General features: G+C 31.4%; 1 protein-coding gene across 9 annotated transcripts in view; it reads left to right on the top strand.

Moving 5' to 3' along the window:
* The window catches only part of LOC105228632 (microtubule-associated protein futsch), a 209,059-nt gene that overhangs the window by 115,069 nt on the left and 75,642 nt on the right, over positions 1 to 18,348 (top strand). For all 9 annotated transcript variants that reach the window (XM_049456359.1, XM_049456350.1, XM_049456357.1 and 6 more), the window contains exon 3: positions 16,440 to 16,538. In XM_049456359.1, coding sequence (XP_049312316.1) covers positions 16,440 to 16,538 — 99 coding nt within the window. The remainder of the gene's footprint in view (positions 1 to 16,439; positions 16,539 to 18,348) is intronic.

Genomic DNA, 18,348 nt, shown 5'->3' with positions numbered 1-18,348 from the left:
GCACACTTTACGCGCTCATTAAAAACGACATTTATGTGCGCAAGCGTGTATTAAGTGCCTAACGCTGTTCAGCATACGAGTGGGCTGCTCGTATAACTGCTGTGTTATATGCAAGAAAAAGAAAAGAAATAAAGACAGCATAGCAGCTGCTCTTCATGTCATCAAAATATGTTTTGTTTTTCAGCAGCAAATCAGTGAAATAATGTCCTAAGCATTGTCACTTAAGCATCATTTTATGAGATTACCGCGTAAATTTGCTGTTTTATTAAATGTTAAAAAATATAAAATGATTTTTACGCTTTAAATATTGCTATTATTATATATATTTTGCACGTCTTAAGTGTTATTCACATTAAGAGAGCTACTTGGTGTTTTTATGGCATATTTTCGTGGTGTACGAGACGTATACGTAACCAAGCAATAATGAGGTTTCGTAATTGGAGCAGACATTTTAAAATTGGCATGCTGTTATAAGATGTAGACCTTTATCTGTATAAGAGTAAGTCATGGGGTTAATTAATTAGAACAAAAGTGAAATAGTTTTATTTTTCAATTTAATAATTTTTAATTTTCATGATAAATAAATTTTTTCTTTTATTTTTATTAAAAAAAATTTGATATTTAATTAAAAAAAAATAATTTATTAATTATATTTAAATTAAAATTTTTTGATTTTTTATTAAAAATATAAATTAATAATTTTTTTTCTTTTTATTAAAAATAATGTTATTAATAAAATTTTTAATAAAAAATCATTTATGGATTAATGAAATGTTTATCAAAAATTTAATAACTTTTGGTTTAGTCTGAATTTTTTGATAAAAATTTTATTAGTTAAATTTTTTTTATAAAAAATCAAAAATTTTAAAGTTTAATACTTTAAATTTAATTAATAATATAATAATTAATAATTTTAGATGGTCGTAATCGGACCACTGCCACGCGTACTAAATTATGATATAAAATTCTAATTTTTTTTCATAAGTTTTTTTGTAAGTTAATTTATGTTGTTTAAGTGTGATTAATTTATAAGAATTTTTAGCATAAAATTTTGAAATAGGTGGCAGCTTTCCACAATTTTTTCACCATAAGTATTAGAAAAATGTATATTTCTTGAATATTCAGATTTTTTTTATTAGATTAGAGATTATTTGATTTGATTTGATTGAGATTTGGCTTCAAAGTTTTCGAACATGTGGCAACCTTCTAGCTGGTACTTTTTTTTCAAACTAACTATGGCACAGTAAAAAAACATTTAAAACGTTATTATCAAAGTGTATGCTCATATTGTTAACGTGACGCAATTTCGTTACGCTACACAATTTCGTTGCATTTGTTTCATTTTGAGCAATGTGGATTTATTTGAAAACAAAAGTATTTTTTGTAATTTTTTCTACAAAGTCCAACAAAATTTTTTGAATTTTTTTCTCAGCCCGCTTTGAGCGCTCCAGCTTCTCACCACCACTGCATTCTCATTAAACCCACAACTATCTATATTTATTAGTATTTTATTGCAATACTTTGAAATTACTTTACTAGGCGCTGAGGGTTGAAGGCTGATCGCCAACACAGCGCTACAAGCAAAACAATTAATCTTCTGCGGCTTATCGTTGCTGTCAGAGTGGCTGCTAGAAATAATTTGCGAGCACTCGCACACACACATACACGCTTAGTTGGAAAAAATAGTGGAACAAAGGCAGTAACGGCAAAAGTAGTGGTATTGTTATGCTTTTATATATACATATTATGTTTATATGTATGTAAAGTGTATATATGTATATATATAAGCTAAATCAAGCACACTTTACGCATACACACACATATACACAGTTACTAGTAACACTGCTTATATAACTATAAATATCTATTAATGTACAATAGTTGTTGGCAAATGATTATTTATGCTTTTGTTTTTAGCGCACACGCCACGATAGCTGACAAACAGAGACAATGCACACTTATACATAAGCAATTTTTTTATGAGTTGTGTCAATAAGCTGTTATGTAACGGCAGACTCGCAAGTTTTTATGTGTATGTATTGATTTCAAGCACTGCTTTGGCATCATTGCGGCTATTGTCTAACTTTTTATCTACTTTTTTCTTATTTTTATTATCTATTTTTTATGCTTTTGTCTGTGCTTACATGGCAAAAACTGAATTTGCAAATGTCTATACAAATATACTACTTATATATCGACAGCATTATTTTAAATTTGTATATTAATAGCCGTAATCAGCTCGCGATTTGCGCTATTATACTAAATGCAAATATTAAATATTATCAAATAACAATTTTCCCCTTTCCACCCTTCAGAGTATCGTTTTTGAATAATTATGTTGTGATTCATAACTAAAATATCGCATGCGATATTTCATGCAATAAAAAAATTTCGTGCTGTTTCAATAAGCCCGTGCAACCAGTGTTGTTGAGACCAAAGCACTGTAAAGTGCGAAAGCTCTGTGCAATGTGAAAGCTCTATGTCATGTGAAAGCTCTGTGCAATGTGAAAGCTCTATGTCATATGAAAGCTCTATATTATGTGGAAGCTCTGTGGAGTGCGAAATTTATATCATTTTGGAGTGATGGTAAGCACAGTGGATTTAAGTATCCAACTACTTCTACGAAAGACGGTCCCGTAGTCTTCGTTTTGACCATCATTATTTTGTTGTTCTTTCGGTTGGGGTTTTTATTGTTGTTGCGGTGTATTAATTTTATTGTAATATGTCTCCGCTTCAAGGCGCTATCTCAGCAAGTTGCAACAGTTGCGCTTTATGAACCCCGTGATTATCTAAGCAAGCAGGGAGACCACGCGAGAGTTGACACAAGTCCTTATGGGAGCTTATATTCAGAGCCAGGTTCAGGCACGAATCAAGAGCTCATCTCAACTGAACACTTTACGGCCAAAAAATTATAGCGACGTCCATTGAACGTACATGAAGACCTGCCAGGGTTTTAACCAGATGGATGTGAGTACACTATTAGCTTGCCAGCTATTTCGGTGAGACGTCATTCTTACCTACTGAGTTGATGAAATACTGCCTTCACCAACGCTTTGCCAAATTAATCCGTTTCGAGTTTCCAGTACACCATAATCAGAGTCTTATTGGCTTCGGCTTTAATGGGCGTTTGCCCAGGGATTTCGTCGACGTTTGTGCTCTTTTGATGCTGATCACTGTGTTCTACCCTCGTCGCATTTTCAAAAGACAAGGCGTCCGTCAGTTCGCGCAACGGAAGAGAGTTGTGAGTAGGTTAGGTTTAGCGGATTAAAGTTCCGCACTTCGGCTTTCGATGCTTCCCCCTACTATAAAAAAAACCCTCGTCACTTTGTTGTCTCCCACTTGTATGTGGTGTTTTTTTATCTCCGTGCTGCTCCGGTAGGGGTTGTGGACCCTTATTTTCAGTGGATATCTTTTCGCCTCTTTGCCGATGATTCATTGGGAGCATGAGGCGTTTTGAGCCAAGCTCTCCTCTCTTGCAGCTCTTGGTCGGGCGCTGGTTTTTACTATTCGCTGCTAACCTACTCAGCGCAGTACGTCCACTATCCGTCAGTTATGACTTCGATAGTAATCTGAGCTCAGCCTTACCCCGGCTTTTAAGAGGTGTACTCGAATTATAAAAAAATTCAAGTATCATGTGAGATAATACAGAATATCTTAAAATTCTTAGGTTTTTCATTTACTTTTGTTTTGAAGCCTCCCTTCTAAGCAATATCGTAAGCCCAACTCGACTTCCTTTGCCCTTAAGATATTGAAAATGAAGCGATTAAATTCAAAATGGTGTATTTTTTAACCAAATTTCCGCCACTTAATTTATTGCAATGTATTTGTTGGCACAACAGGAACGCCCTCTAGTGCAAACTAACTCCCAGCGGTCCGCAAAAACAAGCAAAACAACAACAAAGACATGCAGATAGTTGCAATTTTTTGAGCAGACTTATTTACACAGACACAAATAGGCGTGTTTGTGCAACAAAAATCCGTTAAAATGTTGCAGTTAAAATAAATATTTGTGCAAGTATAAAAACAACACACGCACACTCTCACATTGCTGTTCACAACAACTGAGAGCACAAAGCGAGAGCGCATTTAAATAAATATTTACAAAGTCGAAATGCAAACAAAACGCACATACACTGACACACAGACATGAATAATATGTTTATGCTTTTTTGGCTGTGTATGTGTGTGGCAATGCGCGTTGCATTGTTAAATAAGTGCATAAATGAGTGAATACGCCCACTTGTCTTGCTGGTATTTTATCTCGCCAACGCAGGCGTTGCCACCAAATCCATTGAGCATACATTTATATTGTAGCAAATATCTTGCTGCGTGTATATAGGTATGCGGCTGCATGCCACAAAAGCATAAATGTTAATAATAAATACAAAAACAACACGCACATATAATTGGCAGCGATTGACGTGTGCATGCGTACGCTTGCGATGGTTATTAACACACACATGCATGCTTATAAATCACACATACATTATGTATATTGGCGCTATTAACAATGCCTTTCAATTGTAATGCAATCAAAACCACGCGAATTAATTTCAATTATCCTTTGAAGTGAACAGTTGAAGTGGAAATTCAGGCGCATGTGAAGCTGTAGGCACATACATAAGTGTTTGCCACACGGCTTTGTCGATATGTATCTGTGTGTTTGTGTGCTGTCATGCCGCTGTAATTGAAAAGCATGCGCGCTTTTCGCCGAGCTGTTAGTAAGCCGCATGTTGGCGCAGTCAAGTGTGCCGCTTGCTGACGCATAAGCAAGATTAAGCGTGTGGTCTCAAGAGGGGCCTAAATGCTGCAATAAAATTCTGAAAATTGGAAATTTGGTATTTGAATAAAAAGCTGCCATTGAAAGAATTGAAATATATTGTATACACAGCGACATACACATCCTAAAGCCAAGCGTAAATTCTATAATCACGAAATGAAGTATATGGTGGCGAGGAGAAGTACTTTGTCGATTTCGATAAGGAGCATCCACCAGCTTTTTTGTAGAATATGGTTAAAATTTAACTGTGCTCTGCTCAATCTGCAAAAAGGGAAACTCCACAATCTGCGCCAACTACCGTGGTATAAGCCTCCTCAACATCGCATATAAGGTTCTATCAAGCGTATTGTGTGAAACCACTTTGGGCCTTATCAGTGTGGCTTTAAATCTTGAAATCAAAAGCCTACCAGATATTCATCATCCGCCAAATCTTGGAACATACCCGCAAAAAGAGGATCGCCACACATCATCTCTTCGTCGATTTCAAAGCTGATCCTGCCAACATAAAAAGCAGCTGCCTTTATGCCACTAAGTCTGAATTATTATCCCCGCCAAACAAATACTCGTACGGCTGTGTAAACTTACGTTGAGTAATACCAAAAGCTTCGTCAAAATCGGGAATAAATTCTTTAAGCCATACCAGACGAGGTTTCAGACAATGCAACTTCTTATCGTGGGATTTCTCAAATCTACTCCTGTAGAAAATATTACGAGCTGCAAATCTGAATAAAGAAGGTACAATCTTCTAGCTTTTTCTTCGATATCATTGGCCATAACAACCATTAGTTAGAACTGCTTTCTTCAGGTTGGACAAACAAGTGCAGCAAATGGGTCTGGTAGTAAACGAAGGCAAGACGAAATATCTGCTATCATCAAACAAACAGTCGTCGCACTCCCGACTTGGCTCCCGCGTTATTGTTGCCAGTCATAACTTCGAAGTCGTAGATAATTTCGTTTATCTTGGAAACAGCATTGATAACAACGTCAGGAAATTGAGAAGTAAAAACCAAATTCTACAAGTCACTAATCGGCCCCGTCCTGCTATATGGCGCAGAGGAATGGACGATGGCAAAAGCTGATGAATCGGCGTTAAGAGTTTTGGAATGAAAGGTTCTGTGGAAGATTTATGATCTTTCGTATTTTATATTAAAAGCAATGCTTTTTTTTGCGATTAATAGAATTTCATCAGAGTGATTATTATTCAAGATTCACCGATATGCAAAATCTAATTATTTTTTTAATTTTTTCTAAATTATCAGTTTTCCATACACTCGCATATTTTTTCCTACAGGCACGGTTTTTCCGTTTCAAGTATTGTTCATGTATCTAGATGCTATTAAGTCTATGAAATCCACACTCCTATTGTAGTGCGCTGAAAAGGTGTTGTTGCACATATAACAATAATCAGCTCAGTATGAGGATTATATGTTGCCCTAACACGCATAAATGAAACATGTGTGTGTGTGTGTGTTTGTGCGTCTGTTGTTTACATGTCTTTCATTATGTGTTTGCATATGTAACGATTTAATTTAATTGAAAAGTTTTATGGCTGTCACAGACACCCAGTTCTCTGTTCAAATATGTATATATGTGTTCATAGTTGTTATTGTTGCGTATGTGTTACTGATTTTACAAATTAACTGCTAATGAGGTTATTTGTAATACGTAGAAATTGCTGTTTAAAGATGTCAGATGCCAAAACTTAATTAAGGAATATAAAATTGTGAGGTTAAGAGTAAACTTGTGTGAATAGACATATTGAGGATAAATATTGTGACCTAAAATACAAAACAAGGTATCTTCAAAAAAATCGAAATTGATTTTTTATTGCTTAGAATACACTACATCATATTACTTATATGTATGTAGCATAAAATTTTCAGCATCCGCACGCAGATATAACCAATATATAACCAGTTTATAACCAATATATAACCATTGTATAACCACTTTATAACCAAAACTCAAATTGTATTTCAATATGAGTGGTTTCTATTATAACGTTTTTCTTTCGCCTGTAAACTTATGATAAGTGAGGTTACGTTATTTTACATTTTAGGTGACGAGTTATATATATGTATACTATATAACCCATAGATATAAACAAAAGACCGATAAATTGATTAAATGAAGGCACTGAAGTGGGGAATGGTATAAAAACGAATACTGGCTCATTTATTTAGCTATTAAGGATTTAACGGTAAATTTACACTAATTTGAAACTGAGCTTATACGCCATTGTTCAAGAGATAAATACCGACCAATCACTTCTTTATACTTTTTTATACTTTTTATACGACTTTACAATTTTGTGGTCAAGGCAGTCACTTCTTTACAGAAAAATTTAAAAAATTGTCTCAGCAAGTGGCAAGGTCAGCATTCTCTAATAAAAATAAAACGGTTACTTCGGTTACTTTAATATGCTTCCAAAATACAAAAGATTGCTTATAAGAACTGTGATCAGTGTGTTTGTACGACAGATATATACTATGGTGGTCTGATACCGACAAATGAAAAGCTTCTTGGTATGAAAAACCACCCCATTGATTTCAGATCGATATCTGAACTGAGGGCCTATACATACGAAAATGAATTCAAATAATCTTCCTAAAAGAGCCAACAACAAATACGGAACAATTTTTACAATTTTGGCAATAAATCAATTAAGCTTTAAGACTATTGTTTTGTGGTAGAAATTATTTTTTGCAAATATCTTAATGTTACATGTTGCTTTTGCGTGGTGTCCAAGACCGCACGTGCTCTCAAATATATGAAAAGCAAAAAGGAAAAAAATTAGACAGCTTCGCATAAAACCACTCTCCACTGTTTCATACTAGTGTGTTTGTTCTTTCAAATATATTAAATTTTAAATTGCTTTTAAGCAGCACTCGGAGATTGAATGCGCAAAAACGCTGGAAAATATTTATAAGCCGCTGCGCAAAAAATGTTAGACTAAGCACACGAGTACAAGTATATGGTGAAACGAGTCGCAGCAATTGGCAGGAAGTGCGGGGGCGAGTGTAGAGAAATTGTAATTGGTAGACGGACTTTAGTGGGCAACGGTTTGGAAAGCCTGTCGGCTTTTGTGCTGAAGTCATGAGTCGAGGAAGCGAGAAGGCAAAAAATCAATGAAGTGAAATTTACAAAAATGAAAAAGGAAACCGAAAAATAGTAATATTGAAAAAATAAATCAAAAAATATATTGAAAAAAATTAAAAAATTATATTTAAAATGAAATGTATGAGTATAAATAATTTGTAAAGAAAACTCAGTGGGCAAAAATTATAGCAACACCACTGAGAATAAATTTTAAAACAAGAGAAGAAACCAACTGCAAGAAATATGTTTAAAGATTATTTTTTATCTTTTGAGAAAAATATGAAAATAAAATTACTAATTATTAATTTATTGTATGAAATTAATTACTAATTATTAATTTAATTACTAATTATTAATTTATTACAGTATACTCTCGAAAAGTAAATCGATTGGTATTTTGGGTAATTTACTTTTTCGAATAATTTACTTTTCCAAATATATACATAAATTATCTGTTTTTATAATATTAAATGCATTTTTAAACTTAAAAAATTCATTCATTTATTTGCTTCAATAAAACATATGGATTTACATGAAAAACATATGTATTTATTATGAAGAGAAAAATTTTTGAATATTCTTTTGTTTTTTTTCTTTTGCAATATATTTTCTGACCATTTACATATGTACATATCTCAAAGTTTATTTACTAAACAGACGCGATAAACAAGAGAGTAAGTGTTTTTGCAACATCGTAAAAAACGCTGCTTGCTTCGTTTCGAATTTTTTATCACATTCTCTGAAAAGTAAATTAAAAAATTTACTTTTTCGAGGTGCATGTGTAATCTTAAGGGTGATTTACTTTTCCGCGATTATTTACTTTCTTCGAATTTACTTTACTAGAGTATACTGTATATGAAATTAAAAAAAAACAACAAATTGCAATTTTATTTTACTTTTATTATTTTTTTTCAATTGCTTTTAAATAAAAAAAAAATATTTTTTTTTTATTTTGCAAAAAAAAAATATTTTTTTTTTATTTTCTTTTAAATTTTTTATTTTAATTTTGCCAAGCAAAAAAAATTTTAATGCCTCTTTTATTGTTTTAAAATTTCTGTTTGAATTTTTTACTCAAAATTTTTTTTTTTTTACAAAATCGTAGCCTTGATTTAAAAAAAAATTCTCTTACCCTTTTCCCAATTTTTTTTTTTGTTTAGTTTTAGTTTATATACATTAATTATTAATTTTTAACGTTTTTAAATTTTTAAAAAATTTTTTTAATGTTGTTTTGTGCACAAACATTTGTTTTTAGTTTTTATTTATTATTTTTTTGTAATATTTGTATTTTTTTTTAAATTATTAAGATTTTTAAATGCTTATTTTTTTAAATTATTAAATTTTTTAAATGATTATTTTTTTATTAATTATTAAATTTTTGGAATGGTTTTACAAAATTTTCGTTTTTTATTTATTTTTTACGCATTTATTAATATTTTCCTTTTATTTTAATTTTTTTTTTATTTTTGGAATATTTTCTTGAAATATAATTATTTTTCCAAATTTTGTTTTTGACTATTTTCTTAATTTTTCTACTATATTTTTCTTAAATTTTTTTCGATTTTTATGCGTTTGAATTATAAATTAAATTTCATGTTTTTTATATTCCTCTCAAAGAAAAAAAAGATAATTTTTATACGTATTTATGAGTCTCTTTTCTTATTTATTTTGTAATTTTCTTCTAAAGTCTCTATTTTTTCTATTTTTTTCCATTCATATAAAAATTATATAATTAGAAATTAAATTTTTGTAATTGTTCTTAAGGATTTATTATTTCTGATTTGAACATATTAGAATTCATATTTGAATCATAAAAAAATATTTTTTATACTCTCGCAACAAAGTTGCTAAAGAGAGTATTATAGTTTTGTTCACATAACGGTTGTTTGTAAGTCCTAAAACTAAAAGAGTCAGATATAGGGTTATATATACCAAAGTGATCAGGGTGACGAGTAGAGTTGAAATCCGGATGTCTGTCTGTCCGTCCGTCCGTCTGTCCGTCCGTCCGTGCAAGCTGTAACTTGAGTAAAAATTGAGATATCGTGATGAAACTTGGTACACGTATTTCTTGGCTCCATAAGAAGGTTAAGTTCGAAGATGGGCAAAATCGGCCCACTGCCACGCCCACAAAATGGCGGAAACCGAAAACCTATAAAGTGTCATAACTAAGCCATAAATAAAGATATTAAAGTGAAATTTGGCACAAAGGATCGCATTAGGGAGGGGCATATTTGGACGTAATTTTTTTTGGAAAAGTGGGCGTGGCCCCGCCCCTATATACTACTATAGCTATGTCAACCAAACTCTTCTTCAGGTATTTCCATATACAGTTCAAAAATGGAAGAAATCGGATAATAACCACGCCCACCTCCCATACAAAGGTTATGTTGAAAATCACTTAAAGTGTGTCAACCAACTAACAAAAAACGTCAGAAACATAAAATTTTACGGAAGAAATAGCAGAATGAAGCTGCATCCAGGCTTTTTTTAAAAATTGAAAATGGGCGTGGCCTCGCCCACTTATGGACCAAAAACCATATCTCAGGAACTACTTGACCGATTTCAATGAAATTCGGTATATAATATTTTCTTAACACCTTGACGACATGTACGAAATATGGGTGAAATCGGTTCACAACCACGCCTTTTTCCAATATAACACTATTTTGTATTCCATCTGCTGCCTTCTCTATACGACTATATACATTAGGAACCAATGTGATAGCGGAATAAAACTTTACACGAATACGGTATTTGAGCTGAGGTATCCCTTGTGGAAAAATTGTCGTCATCGGACTATAACTTTTCAAGGTCCCTGATATCGAGCACGAAGAACTCAGTGCTTAACCTAACCTAACCCAAATTTTCACCGAAAATATCGGTAAATCTCTCAGAATTTAATTCTAATTAATTTTACAGCAAAATAAAAAAATATGTAAATGACGGATAACGAAATCTCGATTATCAGTTTGTCATGCGAGAGTATAAAATGTTCGGTGACACCCGAACTTAGCCCTTCCTTACTTGTTAATATTTATTTATAATAATTAAAAAAAATTTAAATTGTTTTAAATATTGCAAGGAGCGTATGAAGAATTAAAGAATTCAAAGACAAATTATTATGAAGAAATGGCAGAAAGAACAACATGCACCTAAAGTTTTTTCAGCGAAATGTTTTGCTTATTTTATCTATTATTTCTGTATATATATCTAAGTACATGTGTTTGCTTGTATGAGCTTAAGGCGCCGGCTAGGCGCTTTTCAGAATCCGAATGAAGCTACTCAGCCAAAAGCAGACAAGGCAAGTGTGTACACTTGAAGTGCGCAAAAGAGAGAAACGAGGGTTGTATATATTTGCATAGGAAAACACGTCAGTATGTTTGTGTGTGTATGTGTTAGAGCAGGCGTCTGCTATGAATAATGTATGCTTGACTGTATTGTTGCGCTGCTGGCTTGTACATGTGTGTGCTACAAATGCGCTGAGCCAGCAAGCTAAGACAACACACAATAGCTATATACAAATACACATACAAAATATATTATTTTTTATAACGAAATAAATAAAAAATATACGAAAAAAGTAGCGGCTGAGTCAAGTCCAGAAAAGTTACAAATAAAATACAACAAATATGAACAGGAGACAACAAATCATGCTGACGGCGTTCTAACAAATAAAGTAACTACAAAGTGCATGAGGCGGCGTGTGCTGACTATTTTTCACTACTATAGGAGGCAGACAGCGGCATAGTTAGCCAAAAGTAGGCAACAAAAAGCAAGGCACAAGGGCGTGTAGTCTGGCTGCTGCGAAAACAAAGCTCGGATAGTTGTTGGCGGCGAGTTGGCGCTGTTGCCGGGCTAGTCTGAACTACATAAGCGCATGAAAAATGGTAAAACCTTGCAATCGTGCCTCATAGTTGGAGACAAAGATAGGGTGCATAAGAAATATGTTGAAAATATAGACATCAGCAGCACATTACTGCTGCAGAAATGATAAAAAAAATGCTACGTAAAGAAAAAGGTTGTATTTGTTAACTTTATCACTATATAGGGCTTAGCCTATTCTTAAAAGACTTAGTTAATTTTGATGGAAAGTGTAAAGAATGCAATTGGCAATACAATTTGTACCGATATTATTTGATGTATTTGGAAATCTGAGATTCTCTTCGCTAAGAAATTGGTCGAAATGACTCCTTTGTAGGAAATCGTGATATTCACAGCTTATAACTACTTGCAGAATGAGCATGCTCCATGCAACAAATTTCATAAGCAATTCTTTCGTGAATCAATTAATACAATTACTTTCTTATCCGCAGCAACGTTGTACCTTAAGTATGATTTATAATATATTTTGCATTTCATTTACAATTTCCGGATACTTTTTGTCACAATGTAGAAATTCCATATTTCATATAAAAATATAGCAAGTCGCTAGAAAATCGATATAGCAACGAAATGTAATAAAACTGCTTTATTTTAGAATAGTTGCCTGTGGTGCTGTGCGTATGAGCAACATTATTGTTCATTAGTAGCAGACAATAAAAATGAATAACTCATACGCAGTGGTGCACGGCATTATAGAAATGTGGCATTTAACATAATATTTATGCAAATAGATTAAATATTTTCTACGTAATTTGAAGTTATGAAATAACCATTTTTCAATTTTTTTTTTAATCAGAACCATTCAATCAAAAAAATTTTCAACAAAAAAAAAGTAATACGTATTTTACTTCTTGCATTTATGTCACATTTTGTTTTTTTTTCTTTTTTTTTGTTTTGATTAAAAAATTTTCAATCATATTTTTTATAGTTTATTTCAGAAAAATTCAATCAAAAACTATTTTTCAATCAAAACACCAAAAAAAATGACAAAAAAAATGTTTTTACATCTGCAGTTATGTAATATTTTATATTATTTTTTTTTTTTAATTTAATTTTTTTGTATTTTATTTTATCTCATTTTATTTAATTTTGTTTTACTTATTTTTGGATTAAAATATTTTTTATTACTTTAAATTTTACTTTTTCATTCAAAAAATAATAAAAAAAATTTTCAACCAAAAAATCAAAAAAAAAAATGGTCCATGAGAATTTAAATAAAATACCTTGCAGCTACCACATTGACTATTTCAAACAACGTTTCATATTTGTGCGTGTATGACAGTGCTCATAAAAACGCAAATTGTCACTTATGCAACCGTCTTTGCCTAGCCATTTATTTATTTATTGCAATATGCTTGCATCTGTGCGTTCACGCTGTCACTTAAATTCAATAAAAAGCTTTTAAAATTCTTCGTATTTCTTTTTCACAAGAAAAAATCATTGTTTTTCTATATTATATTTTCATTTTTATTGCCTTCATTTAGGCATTGTCATATGTTTGTATGTATTGGTATGTCTATATTATAGCTTTTAATTTGTTCATGTGCGTATTTAATTGCGCACACGCAACTCGCAACACATTTTGCTTTATGTTCTGTTGTGCGCCATTTGCCATTGTATGACTGCGTACAAAAGTACACACACACAAGCGCATACACGTCTACACAGCAGTATTGTTATAAAGTATTTCTTGATTGTTCACATTGTTGCTGCAGTTATGCGCGCACACTTTACCCTCTGCAACAGCGCACATTTGCGCATACTATTACACACATTGTAGCAACATTTATTGTTATTATTGCGTACGCACACCCGCCTGCGCTACCTGCGCCGCATCCATGGCAGCGCAACGGCAAAATTGCTCATCAGCGCCACACTTAGGTCTGCAGTTATAATATGCGCTGTTTTATTGTCTTTTGTTTTGTGTGTGTGCGTGTATTTTGTTATTTGTTTAGTCGCTTTACTATTAATATTTGATAAATGGATTTTTTTTTTGCATTTATATGCGCTTTGTTTGCCGTTTTGTGGTAGTTGTGTTTGTGTATATTGCTTTTGTGCTATAATTAGAATTTATGACTGGTCTTTTTTACTGTGGGAGCAATGCTGCAAGCAAGCTTGTGTGATAAAATTTCAGTGTTTTTGTTTAGAAAGTAACGTATCGAAACTTTAAATACAATTTTTAAGGAATTTATTTCGATATAAGCATAATATCTGTGTATAATATTCTACAAAAAATTAAAACAACTAAAAATTAGAGAAAGCTATTATTTTTTAAATCAAATTCTTAAGCAATGTCTTTAATATGCTTTAATACTACATTTTAATAGTATATATTGCGAGTACAAGTAGTGATACGCTGCGTATGAGTAACATTCACTGCAGATAATGGCAATAGGCAAATTACAACTCATACGCACTGGTTTGCCTAAAGGTATACCAATTCTAAACATTCTAGATAAATAATTTTAAAGGAATTTTTCTAAATAGATGGTAACTCCGTTCTACAATTTTTGGGCGTTTGCTGAAAATTTGTATATTGATACCACTGTAATATTATTGATTGAGGAAATAAATCATAATGTGTATTTTATACTATTAATGTTTTTTAAATAGGTGGCAATCCTATTCACAAATTTTTCAATTTTATTAATACCATTGATGAAAGAAAAAAATTAGTGAAATAATAAATAGTAAATTGAAGAGTTTATTTTTTTTAAATAGATGGCAACCTTTTCCAACAACCATTTTTCAAATAACTTCCATTTAATAAACATATAGTACCATTGCTAGAAAAATATATTTAATGATGGTTAAATCACTTCTATGAAAAATCACTTCTTCGACAAACTGTTCTCAAATACATATTTCAATATCTTTATTTCAGTATGTAAGCTTTTTAGTACATTATTAGTTGGAAATGCCAATGTCTTAGGTAAAAGCAACTGTCTTTTTTTGCTATTAATTACATAGCTTAAAATTTCATTCAAAAATCGTTTGAGCTTAGATATTGTTCAATTAATTAAATTTTCGGCTCACATTGTAAGAGCGGATTTACAGGAGATACCTAGCTTAACGTTACATTTTTTCTTAATGAAAGTGTGGCAACTCTGTTTAATAAACATTATTGATTTATCATTTCTGAAATATGTTTCGCAAATGGTTTGAGTTTTTCAGCAGAAGTCTTTCATATTTTAGCGCTTGTACTAAATTTTATGTTTCAGATATGTGGCAACTCTCTAGTTTCACATCATTATTTTTCAGATTTATAAACTCACTTCGAGTTGTTTTAAAAAGTTAAAACCCAACAAGATAACTGGTTAATTAAGATGCCGCACTACTGTGTAGTACGGTGCGTATGAGTAACATTTTGTTGGACTAAAATTGCTCTGACAGTTTTTGGTAACTCATACGCCTGTAATACTCAGAAATATTGGCAAATGAGACTTAATATATTGAGTCTTTTTACTTTTTTAGTTGTTTTCATTAACTGAAATTCCTTGGATAGTTCTTGGTAACTCATACGCCATGTTATACTCAGAAATATTCGCAAATGAGACTAAATATATTAACTTTTTTTCATCTTTTCATTTTAGCTGTAAATTTTTTATGATTTTATTTTAAAACGTAATAATGGTATTTCGCTCTTACACACATACTGTTCTTACTGCTTATTAAGAAGAGGTACTTTTGTACTTTTCTAGTTAAAAGTATATTTTCATGACACTTTCAACCCTTATTTATTCATGAAACTGTTTATTTTGAATTTTTTCATTATATATGTATACATTATATAACTGTTTATTTTGCATTTTTTCATTATACCCCTTTGATACTTTTTCAGTTACCAAGCAGTAAATTTGTTTGGCAGATAATTTCCGCTAGTTGTTTCCACGTATCACGTGACACTTGACTGACGGCTGTCAAAAAATTTATAAATTCCTTAAATGTTCTTCATATTTTCATATTTATTTCAGTTTAAACTTATTCACAGCTCCCACTAACAACAAAAGCTATCGAATATACATGCAACCTAACCTAAAAAAACTAATAAATAACAGTTTCGACATGCAAAAAGCGGGTTATTATTTGCAGCATGTATGCATACAAAACACAAAACAACAAAAATCGAAATGAATGAACGGCAACTTTATTTCCGCCTTTTTCCGCAGACAATTTTCGTCAAAAAAAAAATCATTATTTCACTTTGCTTTGTTTCAGCCATTTCCATTCTGTGCGCCAACAGCAAAGTTTTTTCATTAAAAGATACTTGCCTGTATTGACAGTTATCTATACGAAAACTTGTGCTGCCAAATTACAAGCAGTAAAAATTTACGAATTTCCTAACCCTCCTATTTGTTGGACAAATGTCTTATAATTTTCTCTTTTTTGCTGCAACTTTGTTTCAATATAAGTTTTTACATAGGTATTGCTACAACTTATTTACGAAATTTTTTGCATACTTGCCAACCCAACAGTTTTCACTTTTTAGAAAAAAATTACTCTTTTTTTAGTAAAAGTGAAACTACAAGTAAATGCAACAAAAATAGAAAAAACATTTTTTTTTATACAAAATATTTGTCATTATCAACTTCTACTATTGTATGTGTACTTTTTATTTATAACTGTACTTTTTCAGACTGAAATTAATAATTATGCTTTCCTTTTTTTATCTGCATTGCAGGTTTCCTCTCATGGGACGTCGGTGATTGTCACGTCGATTTGGAGGAGGAATTGAATACGATCACGCAACACGCACCAGAGGGAGAGGAAGCTCGTCACGGTAAGTCTGATTTACTTAAGTAGCCCACATATGATAAAATATATGAGGAAGGAATATTTTGTTATACAAAAATTTACTGCAGATTACAAATTCTATTTGGGTTTTTATTCGCACAAAATTTAAAAAAAAAATATAAAAATTATAATATTGAAATTTTAGTACAAAAACAATTGTTTTGTTTAATTTATTACTTTTTCTTCTTCAAGTAAGACATTTTTAGAATTTTTTTATATTATATAATTCATTATCTAAAATTCTCGACTTTCAAAAATAAAAGAATAAAAAATATAAGTTTAGTAAAACAGAGTTCGGAACTTCAGGGTATAAAAAATCAATTACCCCATAACAATGAACTCAGGTATACCTGTGCGTATGAATGACCGAGTTCAAGAGCGCACTTTCAGCTAACCAAAATGTTGCTCATACGCACTGCTTTACACTAGAATTTTATTTCAAATGTAAATTATTACTTGACGAATGTGCGTTTTATACAGTTTTGGATCCGTTAGTTTGTTTTAGGAGTATTAGCTCATTGATTAGTGGGGTGTACCAGTGCGTATGAGTTATGAAATCTAATGTAACACTTTCGGCTAACTATAAATGTTGCTCATACGCACTGTACAATTCATTCGATGTAAATTTTTTCTTTTCTAAAATAATTGGATGTAATAAGTTTAAAGATTTTTGGAGCCTTTAATTTTATTAGCAAGAGAATTAGTAAAAAAAAATTTTATTATAAAAAAAAAAAAAAATATTAAATTTTTTTATTATAAATCTTACATTGAATCAGTATGCATTACATGTATGAAGTTCTTAATGCAAGCAATGGCAAGATATTTGGGTTCTATTAAGAAATCTTATGCTCTTTTATTCATCTTAAAATTTATTTGATTCAAAAATCAGTTTGATAATTGCATATCGTTTGAAAATTTTCACTGATAAGCCACCAAAAATCAACTTTGATAGCCATATTGACTCTTCATTCTCACAATAGATTAAATTACATGTCTGATGATCTTACATATTACTATTCTAAAAGAAATTTCTTTCTTCGTTTCATATTTTGTCAATGGGTGTATAATTGAAATTCTGAGAGATTCCTTTCCTCTCTGTGCATCCAAAATGGGTTGAATTAGGTCAACATCGGTCAATGGGACAATGGTATGTCTACATGTCAAAATTGGTTGAATCGGGCCAATACTTCACTTAGCTCCCATATACCTAATATAAAGACTTTCGAACTTCCGAGTGACTTTATACTGCATATATTGGCCAATATTTTAGTTAACTCAAATAAAATTACAGATCGTGTTTTACTCGCATCATTGTATGTTTGAGGCTAAAATAGATAAAATTGGGCAAAAACTTGACCTAGAATGCTATATATATAATTGCTTGGATTCCGAACCCCTGATTATCGTTTTATACCTTGAAATATTTCCCTGGCTTTGGTTCCTGGAATTCGCAAGTTTGTAAAATTTTCGCTGGTTCTCAAACTCAGCCTTCCTTATTTGTTTTACTTTTATATTTTGATTAATAATTTTTTAATATTTTTTATTGTTTTAATGTTTACGTATTTTTTCCTTTAAACCTTTCAGTTGTTAATTTTATTTTATACTTTTTTCCACATAGTCGCTTAAGCGCTTTTAATACACGCCATGAAAATGTTTTTGAACTCTGTTGACACTTTTAATCCGAGCGTAACGCGAGAATTTCCACCAAATGCGCAAACTTGACGCTATGAAAAGGCAGATTTCGCACAGTTTCATACACATACTATAGTCCGAGTATTCTGCGAACATAAAGTTTG

Source organism: Bactrocera dorsalis, chromosome 4 (genome assembly GCF_023373825.1).
Source record: "Bactrocera dorsalis isolate Fly_Bdor chromosome 4, ASM2337382v1, whole genome shotgun sequence".
NCBI classification, from domain to species: Eukaryota; Metazoa; Arthropoda; class Insecta; order Diptera; family Tephritidae; genus Bactrocera; species Bactrocera dorsalis.
The sequence above is the reverse complement of the archived record's forward strand: the minus strand, read 5'-3'. Positions and strand labels throughout refer to the sequence as shown.